This window comes from Gopherus flavomarginatus, chromosome 6 (genome assembly GCF_025201925.1).
Source record: "Gopherus flavomarginatus isolate rGopFla2 chromosome 6, rGopFla2.mat.asm, whole genome shotgun sequence".
NCBI lineage: Eukaryota > Metazoa > Chordata > Testudines > Testudinidae > Gopherus > Gopherus flavomarginatus.
The window spans coordinates 63,366,253-63,384,562 of record NC_066622.1 but is presented as its reverse complement, the minus strand read 5'-3'; the positions used below and the strand labels follow the sequence as shown (position 1 = coordinate 63,384,562).

Genomic DNA, 18,310 nt, shown 5'->3' with positions numbered 1-18,310 from the left:
TGGATTTGGGGAAGGACAATGTTGTGCTAGCAGTCACCTGCTGTCCCTGCATCGCAGACCATCTCCCAACTTGCGTAGCTAGGGGAAGATTGAAGCATAGCCAGCAGATTAACCAGCATGCTGCTGGGAAGTAACTGGAAGCGCAGCCCCTGGGCCATGTGGTACTGCTGAGTCAGCCTTTCTCCCCTCAGGGAATGATGTCTCATCAATGTCCCCTCTTCCCTTGAGGCACAGCTCATCTACACTCCCGTGGGAAGGCTCCAGTGAGCCCCCTGCATATCACACCAAGGTAGGGCACCAGCCCCAGGGTGGGGGGGAGCCCCCCTTTCCTGAGGCTTTCAAGAGGTCAGTGCTGCCCATGGGGAGTTGCCTGCGACCAGGGCCATGTGAAAGGTGCTTATGTGGTTTGTGGGAGGAGGAGGCAGCACTTCTGGCCCAGGGCTCCCCCAGTGTGGCCATGGGTGCAGCTGAGGTGGGCTGCTGCAAAGAGAAGGATGGCTGTCAGGCTCGGAGTACAGAGCCGGGCATGTGCTGGGGTGGGGTACGGCCTGACCTTCCCAGCCATGGTCATTGCCCTGGCTCTGCTCTGTCCCCCAGGGCTAGAAAGCGTGGATCATTATCCAATCCTTGTGGCTGTGACGGGGATTCTGGTCCGACTCCTCATGGACACTGACTTCCAAGGGTGAGTGACTCCTCGTGCGAGAGGCAGTGTCACCTTGCGGCTGTGCTGTGGTGTAGCTGGAGATGGACTCAGCCCTTCAGAGCCTGGGGATGGGAGTCCGCGCGGGTAATGTGCAGGTCGCTAGGGCCAAAATATCTGCCCCACAAGGTGGGCTGGACACCACGTTCACTTCACTCCCTCTGTACTGGCCCAACTGCTGCTCTGCCTTGCCTTGGCTCTGCTGAGACTCCTCCTGTCTCCTAGGTCTGCCTAGCCATGGAGGGGGCAGGCGTGCTCCCTTGAGCACAGAGCTAGCCCTGCTCTCCTCCTGCCGCAGTGCCCCCACTGCTTCATATGCCCTGCTCCCTTTCAGATTGGCCTGTGTCCCCTGGCAGCATGGCAGCAGCAAGCAGACACCTTCCCAGCCTGCTGGTGCCTCACCTCCACTGTGCTGCTGTCTGAGGTGTTGCCTTTCTTCTTAACTGGTGGCAGTTTAGCCCTCAGGCAGGGCTTCACGCACGTGTACACCTCTAGCACCAGCTGTGTAAAATACCTTTGTGGCCCTCATCGCTGTAGTTTCTGGGGGCCACTCCAGCTCACGTCACTCCCCAGCCTCACTGGGGCAGGGCAGGACTCCTATCTCCGCTCTGCGGATGGCATCTGATGGCCAGAGAGCCCGAGTGACTTGCTGAGGCCAGGGAGCCAGTTGCAGAGTAGGGAATGGAACCTGGGTATCCTGCTTCCCAGGTTAGTCCCCTACCAACTGTGCTACCTGCCTTTCTAAGTTGGCTGCTCTTAGGGAGTCCTGGTAGGAGACTCAGCCCTTTGTGCTGCTGAGCTGGAGCCTGCTTTGGCAACCTAGGTGAGTCAGGAGAACAGCTCTGCCTTCCGGGGTCCCAAAGCCTTGATGTGCTATTACTATAGGAAATGGCAGGGTGGTGCCATGCGACCCTCCACTTTTCCATGTGCAACCTTCTGTCTCCCTCAGTTGGCTCTGGGCTGGCGGCTTCTTAGTGCCAGGGTGGTGAGCTCTCCTTCTAGGCACCATGTGCGCTACCTAGCACTGAGCACATACAGATTGAGCTCACCAGGGCAGGCCTGGCACTTGCCTTGCTTCACATCAGCCACAGGCCCTGGCATGGCCAGTTCTCTCCAGTCCCCATCCTGGTCAACACTGCTGCGAGGCAGGGCCAGCTCTCCCGGGGGTGTTCTGGGTGGACGAGGGCTTGCTTTGGCTGTGTGTGAGGTAGGCAGGGGCTGGAGGGACACCTGGGAACTATGGAGATCCCAGATGTAGCCGGAAGCAGCTACCAGTGTCCGGCTCCTACCCTATGGTAGGAGGGGAAGGTGTCAAATCCTTGCTGTCCTTGTGTCCCTGTGGTGTAAGGAAGTGACACAAATGCCTGTAGTCCACTGCAGCAGCCTGTGAGCAAAGGGGCCTCTGAACTAGGTGCTCCCTGAAATCAACCATGCATGGAGCTTACTGTGGGGAAGGGGCTGGCAAATCCATGAGGGATTTCACTGGCCAGATGGCTGAGTGTCATGGCAGCCACAGTTGTTGCCTCCTTTCATGCTGCGCTGTGCCCAAGCACACTGCTGTGCTCACAGCCATGTCCATGAGATGAACAGCATGGACAAGCCCTGTCCGGGGAAGGGGAGCAGAGCGGTCCTGCCAGGCAGGACAGCCTCTCCTCCTCCTTGTCTCAGAAGGCCCAGGGGCCGTGGTGCAGGCTGAATGCATGTCTGCAGGCCCTGGGTATGTATGTGTGCTTCCTGCTGAGAGCCCAGCCCATGTCCAGGTGGGCCACTCAGGCTAGCTAAGATCCACTTGGCTTTGTCTGTAAACGTATGTGCATTCTCCCTGAATGCCTTCTGCCTCCAGCTCTGCCTTGTCCCTTGCTGGGAGGCCCCAGTCCCCATCCTCCGCTTCCCACTTTCCCTCTGTGCATGTGGAACAAGTTAGTCCCTGGCTTTGCAGAGAGCAGAGCCCCATCTGGCTGGGCCACTCAGCCCTGCAGTCAGACTCGCTCTGATCCTTCTCTCAGGGACTCAAAGATGTACACAAATGCATCTAATTATATCCTGTCTCCCACGGTCCCTGCACCAGTCACACAGCCCTGAGCATGACTGTGCCAAGTATTCAGTGCAAGGTCACTAATCAGTGGCCTTTTCTGCTTTGCAGATGCAAACAGACTTTGCTCTCCCACAGACTTCACAGGGCAGCTCTCCCTTTGGAAGGGGCTCGGGAGTGTGATGGGGAGTGAGCTCTTGGGGCACCTCCCTGCCCTGGCCTCCACAGCTCATGCCCCTACTCTGGTTGCTGGACTTGTCAGCCAGAGGGAGGGATGAAGGCTTTCCTTTATGCCCACAATCAGACCCATGTGAACTTTGGGAGGGCAGCACGAAGAGCGTGGTGCTAGGGGTAAGCAGGGGCCCAGTGGAGCCTCCATAAGGGAATGTGTGAGATCCCAGCTCAGTTCTTGGCAGTTGGCAAGGCTGTGGGTTGGCACTTGGTAAAACCCATCTGTGACAATGCAGTTCTGGCAGGACCCAACTGAGTGCCAATTCAGGATCTATTGCTCAAACAGAGCAGTTACAGCCCTAGGCTGGGGTTTTTCCACCTCTAAGGCAAACCAAACCAGCCAGACAAAAATGACTTCGGTTTCACCCCACTGGCCAGCCGCATGTCACACAAGCAATTTCCTTAGACACTCCAGTCTCCCAGTATCACCACCAGTCCCACACGTCCTGGGGAAGAATGGTTATGAAAACCAACACCCCAGTGAAAGCAAAAGTTTCTCTCGATCCTAAAGAATCAAGCCCGAGACCCAGGTCAATATACACATCAGATCTTACCCACAAATCATGCTGTTGCCAGTCCTTTAGAATCTAAAAACTAAAGGTTTATTCATAACGGGAAAAAGGTAGAGATGAGAGCTAGAATTGGTTAAATGAAATCAATTACATACAGTAATGGCAGAGTTCTTAGTTCAGGCTTGCAGCAGTGATGGAGTAAACTGCAGGTTCAAATCAAGTCTCTGGAGTACATCCCCCGTTAGGATGGGTCATCAGTCCCTTGTGTAGAGCTTCAGCTTGTAGCAAAGTCCCTCCAGAGGTAAGAAGCAGGATTGAAGACAAGATGGAGATGAGGCATCAGCCTTATATAGGCTCTTCCAGGTGCAAGAACGCTTCTTTGTTCTTACTATGGAAAATTACAGCAAAATGGAGTCTGGAGTCACATGGGCAAGTTCCTGCACACCCTGCTGAGTTACAAGGCGTATCTGCCTCCTCTCAATGGGTCAGTTGTGTAGCTGATGGTCCTTAATAGGCCATCAAGCAGGCTGGGCAGAGCTAACACCAACTCGTCTGGGATTTTTCCCAGAACTACAGCACCAATTTGAAATTCAGACAATATACAGCCAATACTCATAACTTCAACTACAAAATGCTACAGACATACAGACAGCATAATCATAACCAGCAACCCATAACCTGGTCTTAGACACCTTATATGACCCCCTTTACATAAGATTTGGTGCCACTACAGGACCTTGGTTGCAAACCATGTTCTGTATGGTCCCAGTTAATATCAATAACGTCACACCATCTCTGTCCTTACGTGAACCAAGCAGTTCTGACATGGAAATCAGCAAGGCTTCCAAGCTGTGGAACCTTGGCAAGCCTCTTCTTGAGCCCCCTCTTCCTCTTCCTCGCTGGCTGTCAGAAAGAAGGGTGAGCAGCAACCCAAACCATGGACACTGCTAATGCTTGAAGAGCAGGCATCATATTCCAAGCAGTGAGGCAAGCACTGCCCCCCTCCCCTCCCCGACCGCCCGAACAGTGCACATCTGAGTTAAACCTCATTGTTGGAGCAGGAGTGTCCAGATGCCCTTGGGGACAGTGGCCAGCAGATCAGACAGGAGATGGCCGTGCGGCAGGGCAGTGAGCAAAACGCAGCGACTGTAATCCACCCCACCCCATCCCCCGGCATCCCTGCATGGAGGCAGCAGCTCCCTGCCATAGGACTGACCGCATACCTGGAACGCTGTGTTCATTCTCCTTTGTGCTCCAGAAGGAGGGAGCGAGTTGAGGGCAGAATAGACCAACCCACTCCATTAGCTATGGCACAGTGCTCCTCAGCCAGTGGGCCGGGGTTGTCTCTGCAGGGGTGGGGAGTTGGGCTAGCAAGATGCAATCAGAGAAATCCCAAGTGGTATTGGTTACAGAAGGGGCTGTTTACCAGTGGGAACCATGAGAGGGGGTGCAGTGAGGTGGCTAAACTTGGAGATGGCCCAGTTCTTTGTTAGTCAGGTCCGGAGGGACTGAAACAATCCACGGGAACAGGCAGCCCAGTGGCAAACTATACTCAGTGTGCTGAATGCAAACTAACATGTACTGGAGGGGTTACTCCCAGCAGGCCTGACTTGACTGTGAGCTCAGGGATGGGAGCTGGATGCCTTTAGAAACATGTTATGGAGACCTGTGCTCAATGGGCAGCTGCAGTCAGAAGAGCAAGGTATGTTCAACTGCATAAGGAATGGGGCAGAGAATGTTCTAATTCTGGTTTGGCCTCGTCTGGATCCTGTGCAGCCCTGGGCACCCCATCTCTGAAAGGATATTGCAGAATTAGAGGGGCCCAGAGAAGGGCGATGAGAAAGACCCAGGGCCTGGAGAAACTCTCCTATGAAAAGCAGTTGAGAAGATGGGGATTGTTATCTTAGAGAGGAGACATGATAGTCTATCAAATACTGACTAGTCTGAGGGATATCAAGAGCATCTCTTATCAGTGGCACCTAGTCCGTGAACAAGGGGACATTCAATTCAGTTCAATTCAATTCAAAATCTGATTAAAGGAAACAGTTGTTGACACAATGTGTAACTGACCTGTGGAACTCTCTGCCACTGGAAGTTGTTGAGGTCAAGAACTTGGGAATATTCAGTAGAGAATTAGACATTAATACAGCTAAGCAAAATATCCAGAACTGTCATAGTGAGCGCTAATGAGAGGAGTGGAAGGGAGGTAACCCTCCTGCAACAGGGTTTAAGTAGTCCTCAACTATTAGAGATGAGGATGAGAATATCTTTGGAGTAGATTGACCAGTCTGCTACTGTGGGTTCTTACACCTTCCTCTGAAGCACCTGGGGCTGGGCACTGTTGCAAACAGGAGACTGGGTGGCATGGACCTCAGATCTGATCCCATCTGGCAATTCCTGTGTTCCTGAAAATATCAAGGAAAGTTCCTGGAGTAACTGGACTGCTCTCTGATGCTACACACAGACACTAGCTGAGTCTGCCTGGCTCCAGGCCCCCTCCTATCAGGCACCTTCTGAACTCTCCTCTTACCTGGCCAGTGCACCACCTCCAGCACAGGGCAATTCAGTCATGGGAGTGGGTTCCAGGCCCCTGTACTCCAAGAGGAGCCAAAGCACGGGCCAGAGTGCAACAGCGACCCATTGAGCATTCCAGCCCTGGCTGCAGCCGCCTGAGCTCTGAAACAGGAGAGTGCCAGCCCGGGAATCTCCCCCGCAGACAAGCGAGTGCAGGGTTTTATGGATCAAACAGGCAAACAAAATCACGCAGCAATGGAAGAGCTCTATAAGGTTCCCCTGGGCCTGGCCAGACTAGCATAACCATAAATGCCCCAAGCAACAGGGCTCCAATCCCAGCCCTGGGGGAGATGCTTTCCTGACTAAACAAGCCACAGTGCAAGGAACGCATTGCTATGGGGCAGGAGGCGACAAGGCATCTCATTACAGACTTTCTCTGGTGGGGTGAGCCTCCTGGAGAGGAGCGTTTCTCAGGCAGAGCTGATGAGCGGACCTGCACTGCACAACATCCTATTTCAGGGCTGGACAGAGTGGGCTCAAGAGAAGCACTGCAGTATTTAATACCTCCAGTCACACTGGTGTTAATTGTGGTGAGTCACAGCTCTCCCTGGGTGGTTACCGCCACATGACTTCCCAGTGCTTCCTGGAGGGGGAAGGCAGAAAGGGATGGATCTAACTACCAGTGTTCAAGTGTGGGGAGCATTCTCTGCAAAGAGAACCCGAGGCTTGTTTGACCGAGGCACAAGTCCCAGTGCTTCACCCCTCTGCTTTGGCTGGGCAGGCCACTTAGCACTTTGGAGACCTGGGTTCCAGTTTGCTTGAAATCACTAGGGAAGCTGAGTTTGGCCCCATGTAATCCTTCCCGGATGTCAAGTTCAGCACCAGCATTTTGTAATGGGACAGACTCATGGTGAAGAGTAACGGGGGCTGAGAGTTGGATTGAGAGGCACTGATAACTGGGTTGGGGGAAGCCCAGGCTAGGATAGCAGAGACTGCAGTGCCAGGCCAGGATTTGTCAGCAGAGCTGTGGGGAGCCCTGCTCGGTGTGCCCCTGCCTTGGGCTTGGTTCTAGTTATTGTTGATCTGTTTTCACTAGCACAGAAATGTTCTAATGAGAACAATTGAGAGGCAGGGTTGGCTGCAGTAGGGCTGCCCGCAGTGGGCCAGTGGGAAGGGATTAAATGTAATCCCTCCTGGAATAGCTTTAGGGAAGGGCCCCGCCACACATGACTCCCCTGCCCTGCCAGTTCAGACCCTCTCCCATAGTGGGACAGCAGAGGGAATGGGCCACAGGCTGGTGTGGGGGTGCCTTGTTTCCTTTCCCTCGGTGGCAGCCTGGCAAGGATTGGGGCTGAAGGCAGGGAGCTGGCAGCAAGGGGCAGAGATCAGGGACTCTAATGAATCCAATGAGTCCCTGAACCCGGGTCTCTAACAGCTGCCCGTGCTGGTGAGAAGCCATGCCGTGGTGTCCAGCAGGGGCCAGCACACCACCTGGGATAGACCATATGACTTCTGTTGCCTGGCCCATAGGAGTCCTGCTCCACCAAGTTGGGGAGGTGGCTGCTCTGCGTGGAGTGAGACTGTTGCAGAGATTCCCTGCTGCATTGGTTTGCAATGCTGAGTGCCAGCAGCATCTGTGCCCACCATGCAGCAGTGGCTAGCTGACTCGCACCCGCCCCTTAATTCTGAATCAAAGGCTGAGAAGCTGAGTGCCCTGGCATGTATCTGTGTCTCTGGCATGGCTTCTGGTGCCAGGCCACGTGCCCTACCCCACACTAGGCAAAGCTGCTTCCAGGAACTGGAATAGGCCTGGCTGGCATGACAGCAACTGCCATTCGCACATGTTGATATCTCCTGCTTTTCCTCCGGCTGGCATATTGGTGCAGGGTAGCTGGGTGGTGTGCTTCAGGGCCCCCACTCTAGGCATCACCATCTCCCGCTGTTCCCACCTTGGCGTGCTGCTGGCCACCATGAGTCTGTCCCAGAGCTTGGACTCAGTGCCATGGGCAGCCTGGTCCAGAGCTGGAGTGCTGGGCAGCAATGGCATGGGGAGAGGCATGGGCAGGGGTCCCAGGGGCTGATTTGGAGCCAGGTCCTAGACACACATGGACTTGCAGTGTGGGGGCCAGGAGACAGAACAGCCTCAAGTGTTGGTCCAAGCCGCTGAGCCTGTGGCAGTCTCATCCCTGTGTGTGTCTGCTGAGAAACTGAGCTGATGTTCTACTGAGCAGCCCTTGGAGGGAGCTGAGAGGAATAGCATTGGCAGGAGGTAGAGCTTGTGTAGTGACACTGGCAAGAGCCAGCACAGCTCCAGGAGAGCCTCCTTCTCAGTGCTGTGTGGGTCACCACAAGCTGCCCAGACACCTGGCCATAGGTGCTTGCACCTTCCCCCCCTCTCTCCTTCCCCCTGCAACTGGGCTGCCCAGAGGCCCTGGATCTGGGCACTCACCCCGCCTGCAGGCAGGCTGGGGTTGCTGGTTTTCTCATTCTCCTCTGACTCTGGATGGATTTCTGGCACCCATGTGATAGGACACAAGTTATACCATGTTCCTTACCAAAGTTCCCTGAGAAATAGAGCTGTGCCCCTAGGGATGCCTCTGGGCATGGCAATGCCATCTCAGCATGAAGGAGATGGGCTGGGGGCACCTGCCTGGCAGCTCTGCCATGGGAATTCTGGAAGGGGGATGAACAGGTCCCCTTGCCCCTCCCAGATGGCAGGGCTGTTAGTGGGCCCAGCACTGGCCCCAGCTGGGGGTCTTCGTGGCACAGCATTTTGGGGGGCATGGGTGGTGCAGCAGAGCACTGCAGGACTTAGCCAGAAATGCTGCTTGCTGGGCTGCAGCATCTCTCCTTGTCCTCCCCTCCTAGGAGGTGGATTGCAGAGGCAACTCCGCAGCTGTGCCCTGGTTCCCCGGCCTTTGCTTGCACTGATTGTGTTCAGGCTGTTGTGAGCTTCTCAAGGGCTAATTTTAAAGAGCTAAGGAAATTAGTTAGGGAAGTGGATTGGATGGAGGAACTAGTGGATTTAAATGCGGAGGAGGCCTGGAATTACTTTAAGTCGCAGCTGCGGAGACTGTCGGAAGCCTGCATCCCAAGAAAGGGGAAAAAAAACCATGGGCAGGAGTTGTAGGCCAAACTGGATGAGCAAGCAACTCAGAGAGGGGATTAGACAAAAGCAGAAAGCTTACAGGGAGTGGAAGAAAGGCAGGATCAGTAAGGGAAGCTACCTTGGTGAGGTCAGAACATGTAGGGATAAAGTGAGGGAGGCTAAAAGCCGCATTGAACTGGACCTTGCAAAGGAAATCAAAACCAATAGTAAAAGGTTCTACAGCCACATAAATAAGAAGAAAACAAAGAAAGAAGAAGTGGGGCCGCTATACACTGAGGATGGAATGGAGGTTAAGGATAACCTAGGCATGGCCCAACATCTAAACAAGTACTTTGCCTCAGTTTTTAATAAGACTAGTGAGGAGTCTAGCGATGATGGAGGGATGATAAACGGGAATGTGGATATGGAAGTGGATATTACCGCAACTGAGGTAGAGGCCGTACTTGAACAGCTCAATGGGACGAAGTCGGAGGGCCCGGACAATCTCCATCCGAGGATATTAAAGGAACTGGCGCGTGAAATTGCGAGCCCGTTAGCGAGACTTTTTAAGCAATCGATAAACTCGGGGGTTGTGCCATATGACTGGAGGATTGCTATTGTAGTTCCTATTTTTAAGAAAGGGAATAAAAGTGATCCGGGTAATTATAGGCCTGTTAGCTTGACGTCTGTAGTATGTAAGGTCTTGGAAAAAATTTTAAGGGAGAAAGTAGTTAAGGACATAGAGGTCAATGGTAATTGGGACGAATTGCAACACGGATTTACTAAAGGTAGATCGTGTCAAACCAATCTGATCTTCTTCTTTGAGAAGGTGACGGATTACTTAGATAAAGGAAATGCGGTAGATATAATTTACCTAGATTTCAGTAAGGCGTTTGACACAATTCCGCATGGGGAACTGTTAGTTAAGTTGGAAAAGATGGGGATGAATATGAAAGTTGTAAGGTGCATAAGGAACTGGTTAAAGGGGAGACTCCAGCGGGTCGTATTGAAAGGTGAACTGTCAGGCTGGAAGGAGGTCACTAGTGGAGTCCCTCAAGGATCGGTTTTGGGACCGATCTTATTTAACCTTTTTATTACTGACCTTGGCACAAAGAGCGGGAATGTGCTAATAAAGTTTGTGGATGACACAAAGCTGGAGGGTATTGCTAACACGGAGAAGGACAGGGATACTATTCAGGAAGATCTGAACCACCTTGTAAACTGGAGTAATAGAAATAGGATGAAATACAATAGTGAAAAGTGCAAGGTCATGCACTTAAGAATTAATAATAAGAATTTTAGATATACGTTGGGGACGCATCAGTTGGAAGCGACAGAGGAGGAGAAGGACCTTGGGGTGTTGGTTGATAGCAGGATGACTATGAGTCGCCAATGTGATACGGCTGTTAAAAAAGCAAATGCGATTTTGAGATGCATCAGGCGAGGTATTTCCAGCAAGGATAAGGAGGTGTTAGTACCGTTATATAAGGCATTGGTGAGACCCCATCTGGAATACTGTGTGCAGTTCTGGTGTCCCATGTTCAAGAAGGATGAATTCAAACTGGAACAGGTTCAGAGACGGGCTACTAGGATGATCCGAGGAATGGAAAACCTGCCTTATGAAAGGAGACTCAAAGAGCTTGGCTTGTTTAGCCTGGCCAAAAGAAGGCTGCGGGGGGGATATGCTTGCTCTATATAAATATATCAGGGGGGTTAACGTTAGGGAGGGAGAGGAATTATTTAAGTTTAGTACTAATGTAGGCACCAGGACGAATGGGTATAAACTGGATATTAGGAAGTTTAGACTTGAAATTAGATGAAGGTTTCTAACCATTAGGGGAGTGAAGTTCTGGAACAGCCTTCCGAGGGAAGTAGTAGGGGCAAAAGACTTCTCTGGCTTTAAGACAAAGCTTGATAAGTATATGGAGGGGTTGTTATGATAGGATCGTTAATTTGGGCAATTGATCTTGGATTACCACCAGATAGGTCTGCTCAATGGTCTGCGGGGAGATGCTGGATGGGATGGGATCTGAGTTACTGCAGAGAATTCCTTCTTGGGTGCTGGCTGGTGAGTCTTGCCCACATGCTCAGGGTTTAGCTGATCGCCATATTTGGGGTCGGGAAGGAATTTTCCTCCAGGGCGGATTGGCAGGGGCCCTGGAGGTTTTTCGCCTTCCCCTGCAGCGTGGGGCACGGGTCACTTGCTGGTGGATTCTCTGCAGCTTGAGGTCTTCAAACCAATTTTGAGGATTTCAATAACTCAGTCCTGGGTTAGGGGTTGTTATAAAATTGGATGGGTGGGGTTCTGTGGCCTGTCTTGTGCAGGAGGTCAGACTAGATGATCATATTGGTCCCTTCTGACCTATGAGTCTATGAGCTCTTCTGCATCTGTGTGTCCCCCTTTACATGCCCCACCAAGACGGCAGATGCTGAGGCAGTGATGCTCTCTGGGCTGCCTGCCTGCCCAGCTGCAGCCCCAGGGAGCCTGAGGAGCCCTGGAGGTGATCTGAGCTGCTCTCTGAAGGGGTGCCCTTGACAGATAAGCCCTGCTCCCAGCTGCCTAACCTTTGCTGTGCCGTTGATGGGCTCCCCCTACCCCCCAAATGCTCCAGCACCTCTAGGAACACACAGGTGCAGCCAGGGTGGAGAGAACCAAGGTGTCCCCGGCCTGCTTGGGGTGGGTCTGTCTAACCTCCAGACAGCCCTTCCAGGCTCTCCCATCCCTTGGCAAGAAAGCTGGCATCTGCCCCTCAGGAGGGCTAACGAGTGTTGGGATACCCAGGGCAGAGCTGGCCTGGGTGCTATATTGCCAGTCAGCACAGATGGGGAATGCGGGCGTGGTTGGGACTTTTCAGGCACTGGCTATCCAATTCTCTTCTCAAGGAGTGCTCTGTATGTCAGCAGCCATTGCTGGCGTGTCACGAGAGGCAGCCACAGGGTCTGGGTTTGATTGAGGGGCAGAGCTGCCCTCCCACTGGCAAGAACAGCTGGAGCTAGCCCTGCAAACTAGGAGCTTGCATCAGAATGATTCAGGAGCCAGCTCCCTGGGCATTGGTGAGGTGGCATCTGCCCAGGTGGGAGACGGGCAGGACAGGACAGTCTCTGCTCCAGGGAATCTGAGCCAGAGTGCAAAGGGGTAGAGCTGAGGCAGCTGCATTACTTGTGTTTAAGTGTGTGAGAGAATTTGGCTTTCATGGCTCCACTGGTAACCTCCCTCCAGTCCAATAGTTCTCCTTTCACCATGGCCCATTGCCTTCTCTCCTTAGCCAGTTCCTTACTGGCTTTCCAGTGCTTATGCTGATCCTCATCTTCTCTCATTTATCTAATTTCCCATGTGGTACTATGTCAACTGCTTTACTGGAGTCCAAGTGTATTAGAATCAGTTATTCTTCAAGTGCTGGTCCCCATGTGTATTCCACATGTGGGTATGCATGTGCTCACGTACCTCAGATCAGAGATTTGTAACATGTAGGGTCCATTGGTCCATGCATTCACAGTTGTCTCCTTGTGCTCCCAGCCGAGTGCATAAAGGCTGGCACAGACACACGCCTCTCCAGTTCCTTCTTATTGCTATGTGGCCTGAGTCAGAATTCTGTGTCCCCTACAATCTTGCTCTACTTTAATACCTGTAAATGTGTATTATAAATAGATTTTAGTAAGTTTAGTTTGTCTTTCATTGTTTCTATAGTCAGTAGAGTTAGTTCAGTTTTCCCAACTTTGGGAGCTTCTTCCCCTGGGAGAAGGACTATGCCAAGTGTCCTGGGGTTTAAGAACTGTCTCCTGCCCCTGTTCCTTCTCCATCAGCAACAAATTCCAGCACTGCCTTGGGGAGGCTCATGTCACTGCCAGGTTCAGCATCTGATGCTCCTTCCCTCCTCATGCTCATGAGCAATGAGAGCTCCATCTGTGGAAGCCCTCACAGATCAGGCCAAATGGCTCTATTCGGATCTGGGCTGGGGAGATGCCCCGTACACCAGCCTCAAACTGTGAGCAGCGCCTCTCTGAGCATAAGCTCCAGAGTAGAGGCCAAAACACATTGTCTTAAGAAACCCTCTCCCAAGAGTAGGTGACATGAATATAAGCATAAGGACAGGTCACTGTCCAGATCTGCTTCTAAGAGAGAGAATTTCGTCCCTTCATGGTCAAATTCAGGTGAGTCTTCATTTGCGGGTCCTAAGGAATTAGGCCAACACAGACCTTCTGTCCAAGAAGGAAAGGTGTGAAGGAAGAAGGATCCAATGGTATCAGTCCTGGTTCCGTCCCACAGACCAAAAGATTGGTACCATCTGGTCTGGGAGCTCCGTGCTGGACCGCACTCTGTGTGGGATCCTCTTAGCACCAGATCACTGGACACCCCAGATCTGCTAGTCCCCTCCCTAGGGCTACCAAAATACCATAAAGGACTGAAACCTTTATCTCACAGGATATTTTTGCTCTGCCCTATCCAAAGTCGTCTCTTCTATGGGGTTCAGTTGTACTTAGAGACATTTCTACCCTCAAAAAACCCACATCAAAGAAAAATGTCTTCCCCTTCTACATCCACAAGCTGGAGTATCTTCCCACCGCTACTAATGGCAGCGCTGGTAGAGCAGGGACCCTACCTTTTCATTGAGCAAATCCAATGCTCCAGATGAGCCTCCCGGTGAGGGAAATGAGTCCAGACAGAACCCATAGGAAGCACAGAGGCGGCTGGGGTGAGTCAGTCTCCTCACCAGATGAGGTAATTGCTCCATTCTCCCCTTGCCTCTCCAACGACCATGCAGAGCTGTTACAGAGGGCAGCAAGCGAGCTTCAGATATATCTAGAACACACAGCATAGTCTACCGAACATCCTTCAGCCCTCTGGCCCTAGTAGGGTGGTCCTCCCAGTAAATGAGACCATTTTGGAACCCACCAGGTCTGTGTGGCACATCCCTGCCTCCTGTGTCCCTACCTCGAAGAGGACTGAAAAATATTTCATGCCAGCTAAAGGGGCAGAGATTTTATTTACTCATCCAGCACCCAACTCCTGAGCGTTGCAGGCAGCTACAGGGAGGTCCAGAGCACAGCTCCCCAAGAGCAGCCCAACTGACAAGGGTGCTAAATATCTTGATCTCTTGGGAGGAAAATATTTTCATCAGTTACTCTCCAAGTCAGTGTTGCTAACTACCAGTTATTAACAAAGTATGACTTTGCAAATTATTCTAAATTTCTAGAATTCAGACACAAACTTCCTCAGGAAGACAGGGCTCAGTTCCAAGCCTTCATTGATGTAGGCAGATTGGTGGCTAAGACATCACTCCAAGAGGCAGTGGAGAGCCATCGCCACAGCTGTAGTAATGAGGTATGAATTGTGGCTGCATTTTTGGAGGTTCCCCAGGAAGGTTCAGCATGTCAAAGGGAAGATTCTGAATGATAAGTCTAACGTCCTCAATAAGAGGTCAGTAGGCTCTCTTAAAGACTCAAAGACAACCCTCTGCTTCCTAGGTATTTACACCTCATCCCTGAAGAGAGAGACCACAAGCAAACTTACAGGCCCAGATTTCCCCCCACAGACCTTTCAGCACTAGTGCCTTTATGAGCCACTAGGCAAACAGAGTTCAGAGACCCTAATACATGGTTTCTTCTACCTCTACAGCCACTGCGCAGCCCCACCCGCTAACTAAGGGGTTCTTTGGATGGAGTACTCAAGGACCACACACAAGTATTGATGCCATGCCCAGTATCCTGTCTCCAACAGAGGCTAGTAACGGAGGTTAAGGGGGAATGAGCAGAACAAGGCAATTTTTTGAGAGCTCACCCGTATGTTCCCTTCCTTGCTTCTGACAGTCAGACATTTATGTGCCCCCTGAGTAAGGGGTTACATCCCTGACCACCTTGGCTAATAGCCATTAATGGACCTATCTTCCTTGAATTTATCTAGTTCTTTTTTGAATTCAGTCATACTTTTGGCCTTTACAACATTCCATAGCAATGAGTTCCACAGATTAAGTGTGCATTGTGTGAAAAAGTACTTCCTCTTGTTTGTATTAAACTTGCTGCCTATTAATTTCATTGGGTGACCCCTGGTTTTTAGTATTGTAGGAAAGGATAAATAAATAACACTTCTCTTTTCACTTTTTCCACACCATTCTATCCTATCACCCCTTAGTCATCTCCTTTCCAAGATGAACAGCGCTAATCTTTTTAGTCTCTCCTTGTATGGAAGCTGTTCCATTCCCTTGATTATCTTTGTTGCCTTTCTCTGAACCTTTTCCAGTTCCATTACATCCTTTTTGAGATGGGGCCAACCAGAACATCATTATTCCAGGTGTGGGTGCACCATGTGTTTTTATAGTGGCTTTGATATTTTCTGGTTTTCTATCCTTTTCCTAATAGTTTCTAGCATTCTGTTAGCCTGTTTGACTGCTGCTGCACACTGAGCTGAAGTTTTCAGAGAGCTATCCATGATGACTCCCAAGATCTTTCTTGAGGGGTAATAGCTAATTTAGAGCCCATCATTATATATGTGTAGTTGGGATTATTTTTTCCAGTGTGCATTCACTGAATTTCATCTGCCATTTTGTTGCCCAATTTTGTGAGACCTCTTTATAACTGTTCAGTCAGCTTGACTATCTTGAGTAATTTTGTATTATCTAAAAACTTTGGGACTTCACTGTTCACTCCCTTTTCCAGTTCACTAATGAATATGTTGAGCAGGACAGGTCCCAGTATGGATCCCTGGGGGAGCCCACTGTTTGCCTCTGTCCATTGTGAAAACTGACCATTTATTCCTACCTTTTGTTTCCTGTATTTTAACGGGTTACTGATCAATGAGGGAATGTTCCCTGTTATCCCGTTATTGCTTAATTTCCGTAAGCGACTTTGGTGAGGGTTTTTTGTCAAAGGCTTTCTGAAGATGCTCTATATCCACTGGATCACCCTTATTCGCATGTTTATTGACACACTCAAAGAATTCTAATCGATTGTTGAAGCATGATTTCCCTTTGCAAAAGTCATGTTGACTCTTCCTGAACAAATCATGTTAATCTACATGTCTGATTATTCTGTTCTTTCCTATCATTTCTACCAATGTGCCGGCTACAGAAGTTAGGCTTACTGGCCTGTAATTAATTAATTAATTAAATATAAATATAATATATATATATATATATATATATAATCCTGTATATAGTGCCAGGATTGCCTCTGGAGCCTTTTTAAAAATCAGCATTACATTAGCTACCTTCCACTAATTGGTTCAAGTGATAGGTTACATACCACAGTTAGTAGTTCTGTAATTTCATATTTGAGTTTGTTTAAAACTCTTGGGTGAATCCCTCTGGTCCTGGTGACTTCTTATTGTTTAATTTATCAATTTGTTCTAGAACCATGTTCTAGTGACACATCAATATGGGACAGTACTTCAGATTTGTCTCCTGGAAAGAATAGTGCTGATGTGGTTATCCCCCCCACATCCTCCACAGTGACCACAAAGGCAAAGAATTTATTTAGCTTTTTTGTAATGGTCTTCTCTTCCTCGGGTGCTCCTTTAACATCTTTGTCATCTAGTGGCCCCACTGCCCTGTTTGACAGGATTCCTGCTTTTAGATAGATTCATAGACTCCAAAGCCAGAACAGATCATTTGAGATCTAGTCTGACCTCCTATGCAACATAGGCCAGAGAACTGCCCCACAATAATTCCTAGAGCAGATTTTTTTAAAAATCCAATCTTGATTTAAAAATTGCTGATGCTGGAGAATCCACCATGACCCTTGGTACATTGTCCCAGTGGTTAATTGCTCTCACTGTTAAAAATGCATGCCTTATTTCCAGTCTGAATTTGTCTAGCTTTAAGTTCTTCTGATGCATTTAAAAAAATTCTTACTATTTTTGCGTCTTTAGCAAATTACTTCTCGGATTTTTTTTCTTGGCCTGCCTTCTTACATTTAACTTGTTGGAGTTTGTGCTCCTTCCTGTTCTCCTCACTAGGTTTTGTCTTCCAAATTTTAAAGGTTGCCTTTTTACCTGGCCTCCATTACTATGCTGTTTAGCCATGGTGGCATTCTTATGGTCCTCTTAGTCTTTTAGTCTGTTCCTTTATTATGGTGTTTTGATTAGTACCCATGCTACCTGCAGGCATTTAACACTTGTGACAACTCCTTTTAATTCCCATCCAACGAATGTCCTCATTTTTATGTGGTTCCCCTTTTTAAAGTTAAATGCTATCGTCTTTGGGTTTTTTGGTATTATCCCCTCTACTGGGATGTTAAATTTTAATTACATGTGGTCGCTATTACTCGTGGGAGGGTTCTGCTATAGTTACCTCTTGGACCAGATCCTGTGTTCCACTTACGATTAAATCAAGAATTGCCTCTCCTCTTGTGGGTTCCAGGACTAGCTGCTCCAAGAAGCAGTCATTGATGGTGTCTTGAAATTTCTCTCTGCAGATAACATTTACCCAGTCAATGTGAAGATAGTTGAACTCCCATATTGTTTCAATTTTTGCTTTTGTAGGCTTTCTTTCACATACAGTGCCACTTTCCCACCAGCACCACCTACTCTCATTCTTGTATATATTATACCCTGTATTACCATGTCCCATTGACTATCCTCATTCCACCAAGTTTCTGTGATGCCTGTTACATCAGTATCCTTATGTAATGCCAAGTACTGTAGTTCACCCATCTTAGTATTTAGAGTTCTAGCATTTCTGTATAAGCACTTGTATATTTTGTCAACGTTCAGTTGCTTGCCTTCGTGTGTTATATTTAAATGGGACATTGTTTCATCTGGCTGTTCCTCACTAACTCCTACCTGTATTTTACTACTTTTTTCATACACTCTTTACTAGGATATAGAATTTCCCCCTTTAATAAATTAATCACTAAGGGATGGCTCTGCCCAAACCATGTACTTCTCTACATCAGTCACTTTCCCCCAGCCCTTAGTTTAAAAAAATCTTCTACAACCTATTTAATTGTATATGCCAGCAATCGAGTTTCTCTCACCTTCTCACCACAAACTCCCTTCCCCGCCCCTTCACAAGGACAACTCTCACAAGGAGATCCTTAATCAGGAGGTGGGGTCTTCCTCTTTCAGTTAGGCGGTAGAGCAAGTGTCACTCCAACATCAAGGGAAGGAGTTCTACTCCCCATATTTGAGTTCCCCCAAAAATGGAGGATAGAGACCAATTGTTGATCTATGCCATAAGTCTTTATTCACAAATCAAAGTTTTGCATGGCAACATTGGCATCTGTAATTCCCTCCCTGC

General features: G+C 49.7%; 1 protein-coding gene across 7 annotated transcripts in view; it reads left to right on the top strand.

The window, feature by feature from the left end:
* Positions 1 to 18,310, top strand: part of RNF123 (ring finger protein 123) — a 144,752-nt gene that overhangs the window by 79,779 nt on the left and 46,663 nt on the right. For 6 of the 7 annotated variants that reach the window (XM_050959986.1, XM_050959987.1, XM_050959988.1 and 3 more), the window contains one exon: positions 598 to 682. In XM_050959986.1, the coding sequence (XP_050815943.1) occupies positions 598 to 682 (85 nt within the window). Of the gene's footprint in view, positions 1 to 597; positions 683 to 14,694; positions 15,035 to 18,310 lie in introns of those variants that run through there. The other variant, XM_050959991.1, reaches the window with a different exon arrangement.